Source organism: Augochlora pura, chromosome 1, assembly GCF_028453695.1.
Source record: "Augochlora pura isolate Apur16 chromosome 1, APUR_v2.2.1, whole genome shotgun sequence".
Lineage (NCBI taxonomy): Eukaryota > Metazoa > Arthropoda > Insecta > Hymenoptera > Halictidae > Augochlora > Augochlora pura.
The window spans coordinates 5402286-5422713 of record NC_135772.1 but is presented as its reverse complement, the minus strand read 5'-3'; the positions used below and the strand labels follow the sequence as shown (position 1 = coordinate 5422713).

The window sequence follows — 20428 nt, the reverse complement described above, 5'->3', positions numbered from 1 at the left end:
CATGACGTAAATCCGTGTATCGAGGTGTCGAGGTATCGAGCGAAGCTTTTTAGCGTACGTATACGTTTTCATTAACATTTATTCCAGCGCACGATTGTCGCGACAGACGCGTCGAATTTATTTTCTAGACGCGACAAGTGCTCGATTTCGTTTATTACAAACATTTTATTCGATAGAAACTCAAACACTGTTTCAGCTCGAATATAATTGAATCAGTGATAGAGGCGTTGGGAAATGCAATATCTACGAGCACTTTCACGAATACGATACGCGGATTCTAATTCACCGATCCACGCATCAAACGATAGATAACCTTTCGATGGTGCACGAAACGAAATAATAAGGCTAATAAATACTCGTTTAATTGTGAATCGTGTAATATCGAAGCAATTCGAGGCGAGAATTATCGGTGGGGAGAGAGTGGCCGTGTCGTTTTATTAATTTTCTCGTGGACACGTTTCAAGGCCACTGCTCAATTTACCAAACAACGACTACGAACGTTGGATTAAATTAGAGGTATCGTTGCCCGCGACCCCGTTGTCTTAACCCCAGACCTGATCGTCGAATTCAATTTAGGGAGTTGATGCACTCGACTGAGAAACTATTGCGGCGCGAATGTAGCAGACCATTGTTCCACGGTGTATGTATTATTTCGTTCGAGTTTCGTCCGAGCAGAAGATATATTCTTACAGAAAAATTGTGTGTACACCAAAATTGAAACAAAAATTTCGATCTTTATCTTGGGTGAAGTTTGTGTGTCACTGAGATTACCTGCTATCGTATTTCAAAATATGCGGATACAGAGGAAGCCGTTATGAAATTTTCAAACAAAAGGAAACTACCGTGTAACAGCTGTGCATACAAGCTATCTAAATGCGATCTCTTGGCAAAGTAATAGGATGGAAAAGTGTTTGGAATGAAAATGTTTTCAAAATCCCAGAGTTCCGATAATGTTTATCGCGAGGATATGGTTTCCATTATCGTAACTATACATAAACCGATTGATTGTATCGAGCGTATTGTTGTTTGACAAAGTCTAGCGTTTGCGTAACGAAAGGACATCGGGTTTATTATATTGCATTAACATTGAAAATAACGAAACTCCACTAAAATTTGTGTTTTTATTTTTTTTTTTAATATTGAACGATCAAATGGAAAACTTATACGAAATCAGTTTTACCCTTTAAACTTGTATATTCTATTGCAACGTTACGGCATCGTTGCTTAATAATTAATCCTCGGTTTTTCTTTTTTTTAAGAAAGAAACCGAAGAGTACATACTGTTTTCATCTGATTTTTCACGGAACTGCAGCAGAACGCATCGTTTAATTTTTGATTCCAAGCTCGGATAAACGAGTCAACGTTTTCAACGTCGAAAAGAATTTCTTCCATTATTCCAGCCAACAGCAGTTTTTGCAAAACTGTTGTTCAACCATTCTGTGGTAACACAGTTCCTTTAACGTCGTAAAACGATCGAAGTCGTCTGGTCGAATTTACGAAAAATTTACTCGGCACAACGAGCTTCGATCTTCTCGTTTCCGTTTCGAGCGTTCCACCAACGTTTGCTCCACGAGAGTCCAAGGGCGCCAATCAATTAGTCGCGCGAAGATATTAGGTTCGAGATTAAATTGGAAATTCTATGTATCCACGACACGATTGAACGACACACTCAAGAGCGTGGCCGCGCGAACGCCCTGTCGTTTAATTTCCTGGCAACGCGACAAACGCGATATCGACATAGGCCTCTCTCCGAAAATCTCCAACGACAATTTCAGGCATCTGATATCTATTCGCAAATGTTTTGCATAGTTCCGTTGGCTCGTGCCGCTACGTTCTTCGCTACACGGTAATACACGGTAATACACGGTAACGGTATTAAATTTCAATCAACGAATTTTAATTTCGGTCACACGCGTATCCCAGAAGTGTTACACTTGTTCGCCTAGTTGGCTTCACATACATATATACATATTGCTATCTGCAAAAGCATACCTCGTGAATCCTGACTAGGACATTTTAACCGGGAATAATTAAGAGTCAGGTTGCGGTGACCGAGTTCGAGCGAGTCCAAGTTCGATTCCACTGGAATCGAACAAGTCGAAAAGAGTTCGGCGGTCCCATTGAAATCAGGCGGGCCGATTCGAGCCAATCGGTTCGATTCAATTTTCCGATTGAAGAGGCGCTCGAACTCGTTCAGCTTGGACAGTTGAACGCGACATATGTCACTCCTTATTCCCATACGACGAAACGCGGCCGCAACAGTGATCGCTAACAAATGAATTTTGTTAAGCTATTATTTACAGACGTTGGAAGAAATCTGAATATTGTCAGCGAATATTTCAACTATTCGACAAGGATTCGATTTGCATTGATAGAAATGATTAATTTGAAAACTATGAACGATGCGCATGTTCATAGTTATCATGAAGAAAGACGCGTCAACTTGTCCTACGTCGTATCTTCGAAATGTTCGAATCAACTACATGTACAATAGAGACTCGTGCTATTAATTTAGCAACTAGCGGAGTTAACGAGGATCGCTGTCAAAGAATACTGTATGCATACGGCATAGAGAGCTAAAGTTCAGGGAAGCAAGTTTTTCTCAATGGACGGTTGAAACACGTGTAAATTAATAGCAGGAGGATGTTCAAAGAGACGAAGAATCACCGAATTCCGTCCGCCGTGTTGCCACAAGGAGAAACTTGTGCGCGTACGTAGCAACGTTCTATTTCTCTAGCAATATAATTCTGTGTGCGCGGATCGAGGTGTCGCCGGAAGCCGCTGCAAAAGCCGACGGAAGGAGATGAAAGATACAAGAAAAAAGAAAAAAGAAAGCTATGGAATGGGGAGAGTTAGAGGGAAAGGTGTAAAGGTGCAACGGCGTAATCTTCCCCGACGAAACGTCGACTGCATAGACACGTGCGCGTACCTGTGTCGTCGCAAGGTACTCGTAGACCTATCGAATAGTCTAAACGATCGATGAGAAGAAGAGTCGTGTTTATAATAAAGATAATAAACTCAGAGAATAATGAAGACGCAGAGATAATAAACTCTACTGATCGGGAGGACAGCCTGGTATACCGACTTGAGACGGCGACTTCGATGTTACGATCGCACATCGTCGGCGGCGCCCATTTCTCCCAAAGTGTTGGAGGTTTCGAGGAAAAATGCTCGTTTACGCAATCACCGCGGCCGCTTCCAACATTTATCCAATAAATCGATCGACGGTCGACGTCGGGCAAGAATCACGCCCGACCCGATACAAACAATCGCCTCGCGCGCCATGGTGTACCTTTTGTTGTTACCTACATACAGATCGGAAATAGCTCCTAAGTATGTATCTCTAGTCCGACCCCGATTTAAATCGATTCAAATCGATTTGAATCGAACTGGATTCGTTTGAAGCCGGAGGTACACCGACCGCGCGTGCATCCGTGGTCTCGGTCCGATGGCTTTTTATTATTAGCGAAACAACATCGCTGCCAATTTAGCAATACCCATTTTGATGAGATAGCAACCGCGCTTCCACCCGTTCCCAATCGTTAATTGGATAATATTGAACGATACGGCAAGGGTTCGCACCATTCCGTTAACCTTCGACTCAATTTACAACGTTAATCTTCTCTCGTATCTGTAATTCATTATTACGTATCAACGCGCCGACGTGCGCGGTGATCGTCAATGACCGCTCGCGGCTCGCAATTATACGATCGGCGTCAAATATAAATTGTTTAATCGTTTGAGTAATCGGACGATATCGTCGAATAAATTCGATTTCTCTCGTACGGAAATAAATGCTGCGACGTGTAAAACAACGCCGACACAAGGTATGCGCGCTCGATGCCGAGTGCGGAGATATTATACATAGATAACCTAACGTCGCTGGAAGCACGTGGACGACGCGGTGCCAAACGACGATTCGTTTCAAACAACGAAGAGCCAGTGTTTGCTATTTTTCTACAAATTCGGCCGACATTCGCGCAATCATTTTATTACGAGTCAAGTTTATTCTTTAGAAAAAAGAAGACCAGAACACGTTTAAAAATTGGATTCCCGAACTGTGCCATTTGCGAGAATATTTTTGTGTGCCTAATGTCAGTAAGCGTTCCGAGCGATCGCAGAAAATACGAATGGAAAGGCATATTAAAGGCGAAAGAATTTTCAAAGACGTTTTCCCCGTTTTATCGCTTCTCAAGGAAAATTGAACGCAAACCGTTCTCGAGCAGCTGCACGAGCGAATCGTTGCTGTCTCCCGGCGCGCGCAATGAAATCGGAAAACTGTACACCTAATCCGACGGAAGTGAAAAGAGAAGAGCCGTGTATAATATACTGTTGTTGTAATAATCGAATTATAGCAACGATACTGCAAATCATTTCTAATTAATCGAACGTGCTCGCATTGTATTATATAATACAACAACGTTCCGCGTTTTCACGGTTTTTCCGTGGTCGTTCGCGTTGAATTCAAAGCACTTCTCATCGACAATATAAAACGATATTCTTATGTCAATTGGATCGATAGTCGCGCAGCGATCGAGTAAACTACGCAGCTATTTATTGTACAAGACGTCCCTGTGTGCGTGTGTGTGTGTGTGTCAGATGACTGCATCGACAAGAGTCTAATTGCGTCTGCCATCTTGCGTTAGAACGCTCTCACGGTTATTGCTGTGAATTTACCTGTTCGATCGATCGAAATTCTGGCAGAGAGGTTGACAACAACGTTTCGATCGATCCATAGAGTGGAAGCGACGCTTTCACGTGCAGTTACATCCGCTTTACTACCGCGCGCTAGCATCGTGGAAGACAAACGATGTCAGTCGCACCAGTTTTCTCGAGCATGGAAGAAAAATACGTATTATTCGGAGGCTGTCGTCGCTCGTGCTCGGTTCAGAAATGCATCCAACGCAGCGGAGATGATTTTGCCGGGTAGTTAAACCAACCGCGGGAACTTGGAACCAGTATCGGCCGGCAAAACGAACGCGTCGACGAATGGACGACTAAACTTGGAAGAGAGTTCTACGTGCGCCGCATTGTTTGCATCACGTTCAGTCGTGCAACTCGGATTTCTTCCTTCACGATTCCTTTGGTAAAATGAAGTGCTACGTTCTTTTCCCTGCGATGCGATACGATGCGATGTGACGCGACGCGGTACCGAAAGGCTGCTCGTATCGCAATCTCTCTCTCTCTCTCTCTCTCGATCCTTTTATGCTGTTAATCGTTCCGAACACTGTCATAATCTAATCGATGCTAAACTTACAGCTACGTTTACCTCGGTCGATAAAATGCGTCGAGTTATTCGTACAGACGTTTTGACATCGACGAATCGCCTTTCCCTATCGAGATAATCATCGAAGAAAGTATCGTTCTCGCAACACGATTAATTATATTCTAGCTGTCTGGTCAGAATCCGATTCGAATGTTTCCTTTGAACGCGATCGAATCGCTCCACCGATCGACCTAATTCCGCGTCATCGAATCCATAGACGGTCCAGTTGGTTGCGTCGGTGATGATGGCTCGTATAATTTGCGTTTCTATACGAGGAAACGCGAATGCGAAGCAAAAAGTATCGATAGATGATCGATACATCGCGTGATCCTTTTACTAATACCAAATTTGATTATTCTCTCGTTATGGTCGAGCATCGTATTTACGCCATCGGTATCCTATATCGATTTTATTATTCGACTCGTCGAATGGTATAGCATACAAGAGATAGGATGCAACTTCAGCTACTTGGCGCGATTTCTACGTTAATATGATATTATCCATTTTCTTAAAAAAAAACAAGCTCGAAGGCATTTGTCTCGAACCGTCGTGCGAATAATACAATAATAATGATAAGGGCCGTAATAAATAAACTGCGCCTCCGTTTCGCTTTTGTTTTGGGTCGAAACGCACGATTCTCGGCCAGATTTCGCTCAACTTTCAACCGTATATCGCGGGCTTAAATAATTACGTTGCGACAGCGACGACGACGACGACGATGACATCGCGAGCCTTTCGTGATTGTTGATTCATGGAGCTGCATAAGCGCAAATGCAAACGACGCGGTCGTCTGCACGAAAAGTTTTTGTCCGCATGAAATTTTACACCCTCGTAAATTCGAATTTTTACGATTTTCGTCGTTCCGTCAAGTTATACAGGTTAATCCATGTGAAAAGTAAAAGCCGGGTTCTCCTCGAAGGATGCGATGGACTTTGTCCGATAAAAATAGATCAGAGTGCACGATTTTCGAGGTATAATAATAATAATTTCGGAAAAACGCGTTGTCGTGCAAGAACGAGCCTGAACTCGTTTTAAATGTAATGTACGTACGCGCGATGAAATCTATCCGTTTTAAATATGAAATAATTGTAATAAGCAGCAATTTCACGGCTACTATTAACCCGTCGAAAGATTGTCTCCGTTTACCTTGATTTGTTCAAGTATCAGCGAAGCGAAGCTCTCTAGAATTTTCATGGCATACGGTGAAATCATGCCGTACCAATCCAGGGTCGCCGGCGATAAATTCCTGATTTATCGCAATAATACGCACCAAACGCCCCCTATTCAAACGGCGCGGCGTCGATACTTGAAAGAGAATGCATAATTCATGGTTGGAAAACAGCACGGATGACGAGCGATTCGACACAACTCAACGTGCGTTGCGTTGCGTTGCTTTGTTGTGCTTTGTTGTGCTTTACTTTGCTTTGCTTTTATCAATCGTTCCTAAATTCTTCGAGTCACAGTCGCCATTGGTTGGGTGCACACAATTCCCACGCAAATACAGCTCTCACATCCATCCATCATCCATCAATCCATCCGTCATCCGTCTATAAAACATTCAGCGAATAAATTGCGGCATCAATGGAAAGCATTTATTGCCACTTACGACAGATTCGAATAAATGATTTCATTCACACGCTTATATGTGGTCGTTGTAAATTATTTGGAAATTATAGCGCGACACATTAAACGCGTTTGCGATATTAGCTGCAATTCGGAAATTAATGTTTATTTATTTGTTGTATATCCAAGAAAAATCTGTCTACGGTGACATAACTTTAATAAATATTCATTGGATTGGCTGGAATGTGAAATGCGGAAAAATTTCCGAGAGCATTAATTACGCGCCAGTATAATCAAGTTATCGATTAATTTCACCGCGAGCCGAGCTATTGCTGGGAGAGTAAGTAAATCAATTTGCGGATCAGTCTGACAATTCGCACAATCCCGATGGTACTCAAAGTTATCGCGTGCTCTCGATCGTGCTCCGAAGTACCTCTCGTATCGGAACGAATACGCAAGCCTTTGATAATTTAGATTCTCGAGACGACGACGACGACGACGCCCGCACGACATCTCGTTCCCGTCTCGATCGAGCATACCCTAAACGATTGATCGCGGATAAATTACAACTAGAACAGTTTGGAGTCCCGCCGATCGTTTTTTATCTATTGTGCCGATTTTTAGCAGGTCCAACGCTTAATTCGCTAAAGCATTCGACAACCATTTGCAATCTTGAAGAGCGTGTCGATAAAGCTGATGTGACGGAAGTAGAGGATAATGGCGATGTTGCGTATCATTTATTATATTTATACATGGTCGGCGTTGCGAATAACTACACACGGATACACTTTATCCATATTGGATGTTCGTATCGTTAGAAATAATTAGTCGATGCTCCTATGATAATCGTAGAAACAGAAAGACTGCGATTCCATCGTTATATATTGTTACTTTTCACGTTGATATCACAGCGCGACACCACTTTTATCCATCAAGTTTTTCATCCATACGCGACGTATATTTCTATTTCATCATAATCGATTCTATTTTAGCTACTGGTTTAAACTTGAACACACACACGCACACACTAATATATATATATATATATATATGAGAAATACAAGTTTGCTTTGTTCTCCAGAAATTAAGCTATTCGCGATAAAAACATTCTCTCGTGTCGTCTAGTTGTCGAAAAGCTTTACGATCGGTACAGCGAAACGATAGCTGTTAAGAGAAGAAACACGAGAGAGAAGCCAGCTGTACTTGCCGAGGATTTTGTAAGTTGCGAAACCAAAACGACGGACGCTTTCGCAGGTATGGTGAATGCAGCCAAGTTCACGCTGGATCTAAGAAATAAAGGTTAAAACATTGTTAAAAATAATACGGGCCGTGTCTTTTAATTGCATGTCGCGTGTTTTTGTTTTCGAGACAACGACGTTTAATATTCTATGTCTAATATTCTAATCTCTATTAAAAAACTATTCGTTATGTTGCTGTAACTTGGTAGCTTCGCATAACAAATGATTCAATGTATTATAAATATATTGGGTTCGAAGGTGAAACAGCAACGAGATTCTATTTGAGATGAGAAGAAAATAACGTCGTCCCATTCATTCTTACCTTGGCAACTTTGACTTCGAGTCGCTTAATCTCACCACGGACGGTTGCTTTTTCATTATTTCTGTCACATTGACGGTAACAGCCTTCTCATTGCTGAAATTGATCAACAGTGCAAGCACTTGGTCGTCCAAACTTCTTCTGATAACGAGTACGTCGCCTCCCAGTACAATCGTATCTAGATCGCCGTATTTCAGAAGCGCAGATTTTCGTAGGGCGGTTAAATTTTTGTATAGATTGTAAGGTGAATCGGGGTCGGTCTTCTGTACCTCCACGTTTAACTTCTCATAATTGCTGTGAACCGGGATCCACGGTTTACTTCCGTTCGTGAAACCTGTCGAGGCGAAGCGCAATCAAAATTTATTCAAACTATTCTCTTATCTTAGACTGACGAATTATTGTATTATAGAAACGTTTCGTGTCGTTTCCCCGCAACAGCTGCCCGGTTATTCACATGTATGTACCATATATTCTGTTCTCGCATGTATTACGAGTTTATACTCCTTTAAATGATACATGTATCAAAAGAAACGGTTCAATGCTTTCTCATCTGAAATAACATGGTTCGAGGATAGCGAACTGGAAGACGATTCTACCAAATTTCTTGTCAACCCTTCTCCGTCCCGGAGTTCATTCTCTCGGCTCATCTCTCTTTCCTTCACGGTTGTATTTCTTATATTGAAATCGTTCTGACCGGGCATCCCGCGATAGCGACAAACCAACGCATTCCCTAAACATCGCTTCTCCGCTCACCTGCGAATGCGTTGCTGTTCCATTGCATTGGTGTTCGACAACCGTCGCGAAAATCCGTGAAAGTAAAGTCATTATTGTCTTCCATGCCGATTTCTTCGCCGTAATACGTTACAGCTACGCCAGGTAAAATCATTTCCATCATTATCATTTGATCTCCTCTTCCAGGATAACGAGACGGTACACGATTTCTGTCATGATTGCCCATCTGAGGAAACGATCAATTCCTTATCAATGCGATTATTTCATCATTAGTTGTATCATATCGATCCAAGGGAGCTTGAAACGCCTGATTTCTACGTAAACTTGTTTCTCGTGCTACAGGCACGTATAAAATAACAAGTACCGTGCAATTATAGGAACGATCGAAACGTGAAAAAATGAAAATCGATTTGTTTTGCGTGAACCAGCAAAATAAATTGGTTTCGTACGTGATCGTTTGCATTATTGGAAGAATAGGAATACAGTAGCATACCTTGAGATGTCATGTCATTGCATATTATTGCGCGTTAATTTAAACTTACCACCCAATTCGGTACACCTTTGTCTGACGGCATTCCATTTATCCAAGTATCCGCAATCTTCTTAAAGGTTTCGGCGTTGGATTTGATGTTCGCGTCGGTTATGTACTTGAAATTGAACGGTATGTGAGACCCGTAATTGTAATATTTCAATGTATTAGCCAGACTGGAATACGCCTCTGTCATTATCACCTACATGGGACAAACGCGTATCATTTCAATATCCTCGAAAGATGTACGAGCGAAACTTATATTTCGATAAATATTATTGTCGATTAAGCACAATCGATCAAAAAACGCAATTTTCTTTTTTTCAGCTTACTATTTCATCCCGATTGCTTTCATTCGCATAGTCGTCGACAAATTTTCGCCAGCTTTCTATCAACGTGTAAGTTTCTGGTTGATCCTTGGTTATATTATGATTGTAAGACGCGTGTAACGTTTTGTTAAGTTCGCTGGAGAACATTGTTTCGTTCAGGGTTATATTACCCTCAAATATGTGAGGTACTGCATCAATACGGAAACCACTTATTCCCATATCCAGCCAATACCGCATTATGTCCTAAAACATAGAAAAACTACGAATCGCACCTAACCGCTGTTTACGGATATTCAACGGTAGACCGACAACAATAATCGTAGGACTCTCGCAATTTTCGGAAACACGAACGAAAAAACGATAACAATTTGAGACACGTTCGAAACGTCGAGTGCTTGCGAAACATTAAAGTCCGTCGGTTTTATACGATTCGAATCAGAGTTGAAAGTCGAAGTCAGTTTGATCGATATCTCAGACATCGAGGGAGGCAACGACCTTTTTTCAAATATAATAGGTTCTCCTGCCACGCAAAAGCAAATCAAATTAAAAAACAAACGTGTGCCTGTACCTTCATTTCTTTTTGTACAGCCGGATTGGTGTAATTTAAATCAGGTTGTTCCTTATAGAATTGATGATAATAATATTCCTTTCGGACCGATGACTCTGTCCAAGCAGTACCATTGAACACACTGATCCAATTATTAGGTTGCTTCTTACTCCACATATAATAATCCTCAAAGCCTTTAGTTTTTTTCTCGCTTTCGATAAACCATTGATGTTTGTTGGATGTATGATTCGGAACGAGATCCAAAATAACCTGAAAACATGAAAAAACTTACATACATATGTGTATGAGTATATACATATACCTTATCAAATTGAAGCTGAAAGTGTCTACTTTACGACCCCGGAAGGCACATTCCCGTAAAACGGTCTGGGATTTTTTTATGAATTTTTTAATCAACTATTCGACGGTATTAGGCAGCGTGGAGCTAATTTTTGGACTTTGGGCGAGTTTTCAATCACTTTCCCGTGGAGCAATTTGGACTTTATGTAGCTTAAATTGAAGCTGAAAGTGTCTATTTTGCGACCTCGGAATTGTGCAAGCCTGTTGAATATTTCGTTTTCTTTTAAGGAATGAAAGTACTGCATATAGATGAGCTCGTTTGTCTCGCTCCTTACCTTTAAGCCCTTCTCATTTGCTTCTTTCACAAGTGTCTTAAAATCGTCTAATGTGCCAAATGCTGGCTGAATGGCTCTGAAATCCTCTATGTCGTATCCATTGTCTACATCGGGACTTTTATTAATCGGTGACAGCCAGATTCCCTCCACACCGATGTCTTTGAAGTGTTGCAATTTTTCCGTTATACCTGTTACAAATTTGAAGCGTGTTACGTAACTGAAAACAAATTACGTTCAGATAAGCCGTAATAATAGATTTTAATCATTGAGCTAATAATCCTTGTTAAAGTTGCGACAAATACTACACGAAAACTTTTCTTAGGAAGGAAAGTTAAATTATAAAACGCTTTCATAGGAAGGATTGATTTTATCGAATTACCAGTGTCGTCGAATGCAAGACATTTCCCTTGGAATTAAAACTCGCACCGTATGATAAAACGGCAGCAATTTTTGCGAACTGTGTCTGCTGCTTAAAGCCAATAATCGAGTCCGAATTGAAAGCGGATCGCAGTTTTTTTTTCATTCGTTTCATCGATCATCGATCACCGAAAAGAGATAGAATAACGCGACGCATTGAATCATCAACCAAGACTGTCGATAATTCTCAACCGTATCACAAACAATGTACGGTCAACTTGTACAAAGAACCGCGGACAAGCAACCGACGATCATTCTTCCGACCATTGTATGTTATGTCATCGACATTAAAGGAAAGATGCAGGATGTCCGTGAAGTAATTATACATGGTTAGATCATTAGCTTCATCGGTTTTTAAACGTATTTTTTTTTCGCGCCTCTGATAAATATCAAGAACGAAATATATCACGACGAAATAAGTTTCCTTAGTTTTAAGCGTTACATAATTTTGACAAGTTATGCCGACGATTATCGTTCGATTCAAAAAAATCATTAATTACATATAAAATTGAGTAACCTAATACACGAGTTTTTGCAATCGATGGAATTAGTCGCACAGCTGTCGCATTCGCTAAATGTTGTTAATTTCTGAATGATGTGAGAATAAATCTGTATGAAATCAAACCGTATCGATCGTATCGTTGTCTATTGATTTTGAAATTTGCAGGCAGTTTTTCTCAAACTGAATTCGATCGAAGCGAATTCTTTCTTTTTTCAGTCAAGACTTTTATACGCCGCGTAGTTGCCATTGCCTCATCTGGCGGACAACCAATCGGCCGCGAAAATCGAGAAGAAGATTCACGACGAGAGCCCCGTTGTGGCAGAGTCCAGAATGTATCTTAATTTCGCGTACCTTTTAGATCTCCAATGCCATCGCCGTTCGAATCCTTGAAACTTTTCGGATATACTTGATAGAAAACCGCATGCTTCCACCATCCCTTGTTTTTAACCTCGGCGGACGCTAGGGCTAGCGCCGCAAATAATACTATCGCGATGCGACCGGTGCTCTTCATGGTTCGTATTGTGCTAGCTGTGATCACGCGGCTCGTTTATAAGCTGTGATTCACAGTAAAAAAGAATAGACACTCGCATGACCTTATCATTCGCACGGAGGATAAGTTCGCGGCGATGCTGACGCACCGCCGTATTGTGCGAAGAGTCTCGGAATTTTTTAACCGTATATCACTGACACGGCAATGTATCGATAGCAGAGCCCACGACTACTGGAATCGATCGATTTTCATGTTATATTATCAAACTCTCTCGTACGAATACGTTTATTCAGATTTTGTTCCGTTGCTCGAAAACGTACGCATCGTCCTCGACCCACAGAGTCATCTAACTACATTGAGACATTGCCGTTCCAATTCCATCGTTTCTTTATTCATCGTAATTTTTTACTAACATAACTGTAACATTCGTTCAGCTGTACCAGTTTGACACGTCGCTCGCGCGTCCGCGACGAAAGTCTTTGGAAAGTTGACGAATGAAATTCGCAGCTGGCGGCGAGAGCCGTTGTTGCTCCGCTGACAGGAAATTCGTGGGGAACACGTCCGAGATTCTGAAGCGATTACCACTTGTAATTGACAAGCGGATCGACGGTGGCCATCGCGTGGCCGAAACAGCTCCCATCGATAGGCACTCTTAAGGCCTTCGGGAAAAGTGAAAGGTTATAATCGAATGCCGCACCCGGTCCAGAATCGTATCACGAATTTCAAGCGATACGGCTCGCCTGGCCATGTTTCAGATTTAGACGAACACGACGCCCCAAACTAAAGCATATTCATATTTATTATCATGCTTTTAGCGTCGCCCCGGTATCGTGCCAGGTTATGTATGCTGAAATATGTAGAATTGGCTTTCCAGGCATTTCTAATACATAAATAGAAAAAGAAAAAAGAAAGGAAGAAGAAAAGAAAGGAAGAAGGAAGAAGAAACATATCGATTGGATTTCAATAAGTTTATCAATATACAGAGATTGTTTCAAAACGCGGTCACTTTCGTGAGTTTTCGTGTGTTTTCGTGTGTTTTCGTGCAGTTCCTAATATTTCAGGAAAACCAGTATTCCATGCGGAGGCACGTTTACATTCCTGGTACGGCAGAAGACGGACCTGGATTTGTGAAATAGAAGAAAAGTTGTTAATAAAAAACACCTTGCTTCATATTATAATTACGACTTGTTTCACAGTCACGTCGTTTCATAATTCTAATAGGAACCAAATGCCATTCGAAAAAGGATCTTACGTCCGTAGTAATCTGACATCGATCGTGTCAATTGTTGTACACGCATAAAAGTATAACATATTTTTCAGACATCCCGTATAAGCGAAAGATACTAGCGAGCCAAAGAAATATAGCTAGCAAAAGAAATACGTATACTTGCCCTGACGTTAAATCAAAGTTAACCGTAGCATAGTACACGTTCAATCGGCACGACGATACGTTATCAAGTAACGATAAGTCGACAGCTTCTTGCGAATTTCCGAGGTTTACTATTGCGTAAACAGACCCGCCGTCCTCTGGAGTCTCCCTGCAAAAATAACAGCGTATCGATTATTATAGCGCGCTTACATATGTAGTTCCGAGGATCAAAGTATCGATTACAATTCCAAACAGATACTTGTTATTATTCAAGAACGGACGAGGCTCACTGTCGCCTCCATTCAAGAATATCACGAACAAAGATCTAATTTCACGCGGATAGAGCAACTGTTTATACGACCAACTTTTACCTCTAGATGGATCTACTTGTCTCTCTTCTATCTAGCACCATCTAACTTCATTTTGTCATTCACCGATTTATTATGTATGTCTTTTCGACTAATTTCTCTTTTATCTACGAAGCGCGCTCGCGACCAAAGTATAGCTGCGCCGCCGATAGAATTCTGTTCGCGGCTACTCTGGGCATATATAGGACGAAAACTTGCTTCGTCTTACCTAGAGATCAGTAAAACATTTTTGCTCAAGAGGTTTGTAATTAGATTTCCCTTTTTGACAAACGGCGTTTTCCTCAGCCACGCGATGCTATTGTAGAAATTATAGTAAGAGTCCTTTACTGCTTTCTCCGTTTCCAAATTCACGGTTCGATAGTTTTTGTTGATTGGAAGCCACGTTGTTGAGTTTGTGGAGAATCCTAAAAAAATATTTTGCATGTTTTTATCAGTTTGCACGTGTACTGGAACAGTGCGTCATTATTTGTTACATTTGCTTGAAACGCGAGACAAAACGCTATCGTAAATTATTGTAGTATTTGTTTTGTAGAGGCGCACGATCTAGAAGCCTCGAAAATACCCATAGCTTACCGGCGGAAGTGGTATTGTCCCACTGGAAGGGCGATCTAGCGGGGTCCCTGGACATTGTTTCGTAACCATCTTGACCGGCGTTGCATCCCTGCGGATCCTTGGTGTCCTTCCACGAAACCCAAGTGTCTACCATGCCGATTTCATCGCCGTTGTACGTCACGCTGACACCAGGCAATAAAAGCGTCATCAAGGTGACCACTCGAGCTCGTTCAGGCCCAAACCGAGTCGCCAATCTCGGTTTGTCGTGGTTTCCTGCCTGCACACAGAATTTTAACCATCATTCGCTCGGCTCGCGGTCTTACCACAATTCTACCTAGACTTGCTCCATTTCGCCACAATTTATTTGACTTTTTTCTCCGAAAGTGACATATTCTGCCGCGAAACTTTACGATCGGAACGAAGGAAAGGTGTGTGGGATCCTCTATCAACTTTTATCATCGGTCACCGGTAGAAACAACGAACTCAACCAATTAATCATTGCTCTCGCGATAAGAATTTTTCTTTCTTCTTGGTACTACTCACCACCCAATTAGCTGTGGCTCCGCGTGGCATGTTTTTCATCCACGTGCCGATCAGATCCTTGTAATTCGCCACCGTTGAATTTCTATTCAGATCTGTGATCAATCCAAAGTTGAAGGGGAAACTGGCTCCGCTGGCGAAATACTTCATCGTGTTCGGTATATCCGTGTAGGCCTCCATCATCATAGCTCTGTCTCCTTTGTACTCCTTGAGGACCTTGCTCCAGCCCTTGACGATTTCGTAGGTGCGGGGTTGACTCTGCGTATATATTTTCACCGTGTAACCATAATTATTCGGATCATCGGTAGTTCCTGACAACGGTTCGTCCAAAAATCTGGAGTCCTCGCAAAGATGAGGTATAGCGTCCACTCTAAATCCGTCTATGCCTTTGTTCAACCAAAACCTGAGTACTTCCTGTGAAACAAGAAAAAGAAAAGATAAAAAACGACAAACTCTCGCATACGGATGAAGTGGTTTTCATAACTTCCTCGCATACACAGGCGATACGGGCGGAAGACTTCGTTTAATTATCCAGCGAGGCAGAAGCCGTACAGACACGCTTCGGGGTTTTTCATTGAATTTGGTGCATATAGAAAAATGATGACGGAAACGATGAAACACTGTCGCGTATTCGGACATTCACGCCTCTTCTCATCTAGAAACAATTCAGAGAACACTGTCTAATTCGTAGTCCAGCGGCCGATATCGCGCCTGCAATCGGTTGTTGCACCGTTGCGAAATCATATTTCTACAAGGCCTATTTATACTGGCCGGCACGTTGGACTCATGAGTCTGTGCAGAAAGTTTTTCGAGGAAAAACTTTCCAAAACTTCCCTCGCTGCGGAAATTGCTGAACGCTGCTGACAACAAGCGATTCAACGTAACGACGATCCACATTATCGGATATTCCGTAAATATTGTTCGATAAGAAACCATGGTTGTATCGAAGTCACGTTGCGATATTACAGTAGCCAGTAACTAGTCGAGGCAATTGCTGCTCTTACAATCAGTTCTGTTATCTTTCGTTACGACTCAAAGTGGTATTATTAAATTATCGTCACATAATGCCACGCTGATGAACGCATCGGTTAAACGATCGAAGGTGCGCTCACCTAAAAATCAATCCGGCACGCTTACGATGATATCGTTCGGGGGATTAAAGAACGATTTGTAAATGAGCATTTTAACGAACGATAACATTAGATGCGGTAGCAGCACCTAATATTTCTGGTGCTGTGCCGATGCGAATGGTATTTCTTCTCTTAGCGTAGACCGCAGATCTTACAAGATGGATCGAATTTGTTTGCGACACGGTTTTCTTCCGCTTTTCGTGGAAAAAAAACAAACGACCGTATTGGAAGTGAAGCGTCGGATTTCCACACTTGGCCTATACGAACATCGTTTCAGTGGCCTTCTTCTTGAAAATCTCCTTTCTCGTCCATCACTTTTAATTTCACATTTCCTTTTCAGGAAACCATTGATTTTATTTGTATATCGCATTGATTTTATCTTGTCGAGCGCATCAACAGAATCGAACTGTGCTGCAGAATAAGTTGATACCTATGTATCCAATCGTAATACGCGAAGCTTGCCTTGCACAGTTCGTATGGATAATTGTGAAATCGTACGTATGCCAGTAAGGACAGCCTCTCGAAAAAAATTAGCAAATACCTTTCACATGTCAGATAATAGTTATCTCGGTAAAAATGTTCTCCATCGATACAGCGTTTCGAGATTCAGTGGAATCTGTTGACATTGATTCCAAGTATCGTGATAAAATAGTTAGATATCGTGAATGTTGCGTCGACATCGGCGCGAGTTATAAATCAAATTCGATCTTACTATAATCGGTAAACCCGTGACGGAAATTTGAGTAATTTGAGCGTTTCGGTGCACGTAGATAATTGCTAACACAGGTTTGAAAATTTTCAAAATCGATATCAAATCGTATGCCAAGATTCTGCACATACCTGCATTTCGTGTACCAAGAGTTCGTTATCGTAGTTGAGGTCTGGTTGCTCTGGCGCAAATTGATGGAAATAATACGCCTGTCGTTCCGGTCGCCAAGTCCACGCTGGCCCACCGAACACGCTCACCTGCGTGCAAAGAATAATTTCAAAGTTCTTCTAAAACTAACATTTCTATTCACATACGAATTTACAAATATTAAAATAAATAGCATAAAAATAATGTTTCGCGCCTCGGGGTCACCCGACTCGCGTTCGCAGGAATTTGAAGCTCACCCAATTATTTGGTGGCGCCACGGTGCCATTTTCGAGTTTTCTACCCTCGTGCCAAACGTAGAAATCGCTGTACGGTTTTATATTCTGCAAACTTTTTTCAAACCATTCGTGCTTATCCGAAGAATGATTGGGCACAAAGTCCATGATCATCTTCAAAGATTTGCTGTGGGCAGCATCCAGCAAATCCTCGAAATCCTTCATTTTTCCAAAAACGGGATCGATGTTGCGAAAGTCGGAAATGTCGTAGCCGAAATCGACCATTGGGCTGGGATAAATAGGAGACACCCAGAAGGCGTCAACGTGCGAATCAACCAGATGGTCCAATTTGCTCATAATACCTAAGAACAAACAAAATCGTTCATCGACGTATTCAAAATATATGTATATGGGAAAGTAAGCGAGTCCAATTGTCTCAGAGTGTCGAAGATTTCTCTTCGTAACTGGGGTAAAGATCTCTCTACCATAACCGATAAGAAGATTTTTGTTCCATAACGATTGCAAACCGAAATCGCAAGTATTAAATATTAAGCTGATACTTTGTATCAATCAACGTGTACGATAGAACAAGATTATCGCTGCTCGTCGCTATTTGAAATGCTCCATCTAAACGGAGAAGCTCTTCGATCGTTCCTTCATTCTTTAGCAATTACAATGTACGATTCAGATGAAATCTTTGTTAAATAATGTCAAGCTGACATTATTTTCCAGTCTCGCTTTGGCCGCACATTATTTCAAAACGATGCAGTTTAGAGTCGCATTTAAGCGGCAACGTTAATTTATTTTCTCGGGTTTCCCGTGTTCCCGCTTCGCTTTTTTTTTCCTTCGGTTAACGTCGCACGCTTCGGCTCTTCTGTTAATTGCATCCACAAAGCACGCCGACTGCATTGCTTGTCTCATCGTGCCGAATTACATAAATCGCGTAAACAAATCGAAACGCTTTGAGACGGGAATAAGAGGAAACGCGATTACAGCATACAACACGTGGCAACACGCGGCTTCTATATATGTATGTACATATAGTTTCTTCTTTTGGATTCTGAAGAGCGCACTGGTGTTCGGAAGAAAAAAAAAGGAAAAAAACGAAAGAAAAAGAAACATGTTGCGCACGACGTTTTACGATCCGAATGTAACCGACCGTTTAAGTATTGGATAACTTGTCTTTTAAACCATTTTCACGTAACTGCACAATTTAAGTGCAATTATTTTACCTTATTCTTCGGCTTTGTTGCTTACTAGTCGTAATAATAAATATATGATTCGGTCGACGATTCGAAATATATTGTACGATTAGATAGACATAGTTGTAATCTGATATATTTATTCGCATGTTCTTCATCCATTCTTGATAATTAAGCAAGAACGGAAATACATATTCATGCAACTGATAAAACATTGAAATTGTTTTCGGTATCACGCCGTATCAACAAGTGGCTTGTGTTTCTCAAAACGATCATTATGGTTGACTTTTAACCCTTCGCACTCGAATGGCGACTGCGAGGCATTGCCCACTAGAAATTAACATACGGGATTCTTTAAGTATACTGTACCATGTTTGTATCGACAAGTTCGATGTCCTATCGATCATAGCGATTTAAAAGCTCATTTCGACTACGATGTACGTAGTTGGTAAACTGGTTTTAATTAACAGTTGAAAGCGTTAAATGAATTGCAACTAATTCAATGCCTGTGATTAGGCGCGCGTGTTTTTCTTTTTGAAATGTATGAGCTGGAAAAATGTGGTACGCTTACCTCTCAAATCACCCACGCCGTCCCCGTCGCTGTCTTTAAAGCTCCTGGGATAAATCTGATAAAGCGACATTGTCCGCCACCATTCCTGGCCACCTTGATGACTACCGGCAACCGCGTACAATAACGTCAGACAAAATAACATTGTCGCCTTCATGTTTCCTAGACACACGAAACACACGATTTATACGCTTTATACAACTCCTCAATTTCCTAAGCGCTGCACGGGGTGGCCCGCAAAATGTCGCGATACGAGCTTTAGACAAATTCGACGTGTCCTTTATTACCCCGTGTGCACGTAGCTCTATTAGCGCCGCCGTAATAACAAGCAATCTAATAACAACCAACTACGACGAAATCAAATCGCATCGGCCCCCTTTTATACTTCGCATCGTGTAATTCGAGCGGAGTAGGGTCTAAAGTTTCTTACGTATGCGGGGACAGAGGTGACGACGAACGTTCAGCCCGGTGTCAACACCGCCCGCCAGAGCTGCCCAGTAATTTGATACACGAGGAAGCCAACGGGTCGCGAACACAAATTGAACAATTCAATAGATTGTCAATCAATTTCTGTATTTCAATAATATTTTACAATTCATTTGAAACTAGGCTTACGTTCTAGGCGCACTTTAACCCCGATCATCTTATTTTACACTATAAAATATATATAAAAATAAGAAAAATATCTTTGCGGCCAAAGAAACAAATTTATTAGTTCTCCACAAATGTATATTCATAATCTCTATGGTAGTCGACCAAAAGATTTCGAGGCAGTCGTTTTAACCAATTATCTTAATTCGTGAACCCAATGACAATAATATATTTTTAATCGTATCGCTAGAAAATTTTGCAGTTAAAGGAAAAGAGATTATTTTAACGAGCTTATATAAATCTAATTTAGGTCGATATAATATTATGTGTGTAATAATTGATTAGCACTCAAATTATCCACTTAACCGTAAGATAAATAAGGTTAAAGGATGATAAGTTTTCGTTCGATGGTATAGCGTTATTGTGTATTCGATTCAGATCAACGATTAATC

The 20428-nt window shown here is 41.4% G+C and overlaps 2 protein-coding genes across 5 annotated transcripts in view; one reads left to right on the top strand and one right to left on the bottom strand.

Annotated features, from left to right (window-relative positions):
* The window catches only part of LOC144470276 (uncharacterized), a 297327-nt gene extending 277578 nt beyond the window's left edge, over window positions 1-19749 (bottom strand). The window contains exons 1-16 of the mRNA XM_078181234.1: window positions 19673-19749; window positions 19389-19547; window positions 17640-17977; window positions 17367-17492; window positions 15400-15810; window positions 14878-15133; window positions 14513-14708; window positions 13959-14105; window positions 12429-12619; window positions 11159-11346; window positions 10545-10793; window positions 9980-10219; window positions 9661-9849; window positions 9140-9344; window positions 8390-8720; window positions 7911-8115 (exon numbers count right to left, since the gene is read on the bottom strand). Of these exons, the coding sequence (XP_078037360.1) occupies window positions 7968-8115; window positions 8390-8720; window positions 9140-9344; window positions 9661-9849; window positions 9980-10219; window positions 10545-10793; window positions 11159-11346; window positions 12429-12619; window positions 13959-14105; window positions 14513-14708; window positions 14878-15133; window positions 15400-15810; window positions 17367-17492; window positions 17640-17977; window positions 19389-19542 (3369 nt within the window). The 5' untranslated portion in view covers window positions 19543-19547; window positions 19673-19749 and the 3' untranslated portion in view covers window positions 7911-7967. The remainder of the gene's footprint in view (window positions 1-7910; window positions 8116-8389; window positions 8721-9139; window positions 9345-9660; window positions 9850-9979; window positions 10220-10544; window positions 10794-11158; window positions 11347-12428; window positions 12620-13958; window positions 14106-14512; window positions 14709-14877; window positions 15134-15399; window positions 15811-17366; window positions 17493-17639; window positions 17978-19388; window positions 19548-19672) is intronic.
* Window positions 1-20428, top strand: part of LOC144469346 (dual specificity calcium/calmodulin-dependent 3',5'-cyclic nucleotide phosphodiesterase 1-like) — a 69302-nt gene that overhangs the window by 23330 nt on the left and 25544 nt on the right. The gene's annotated exons all lie outside the window — the stretch shown is intronic.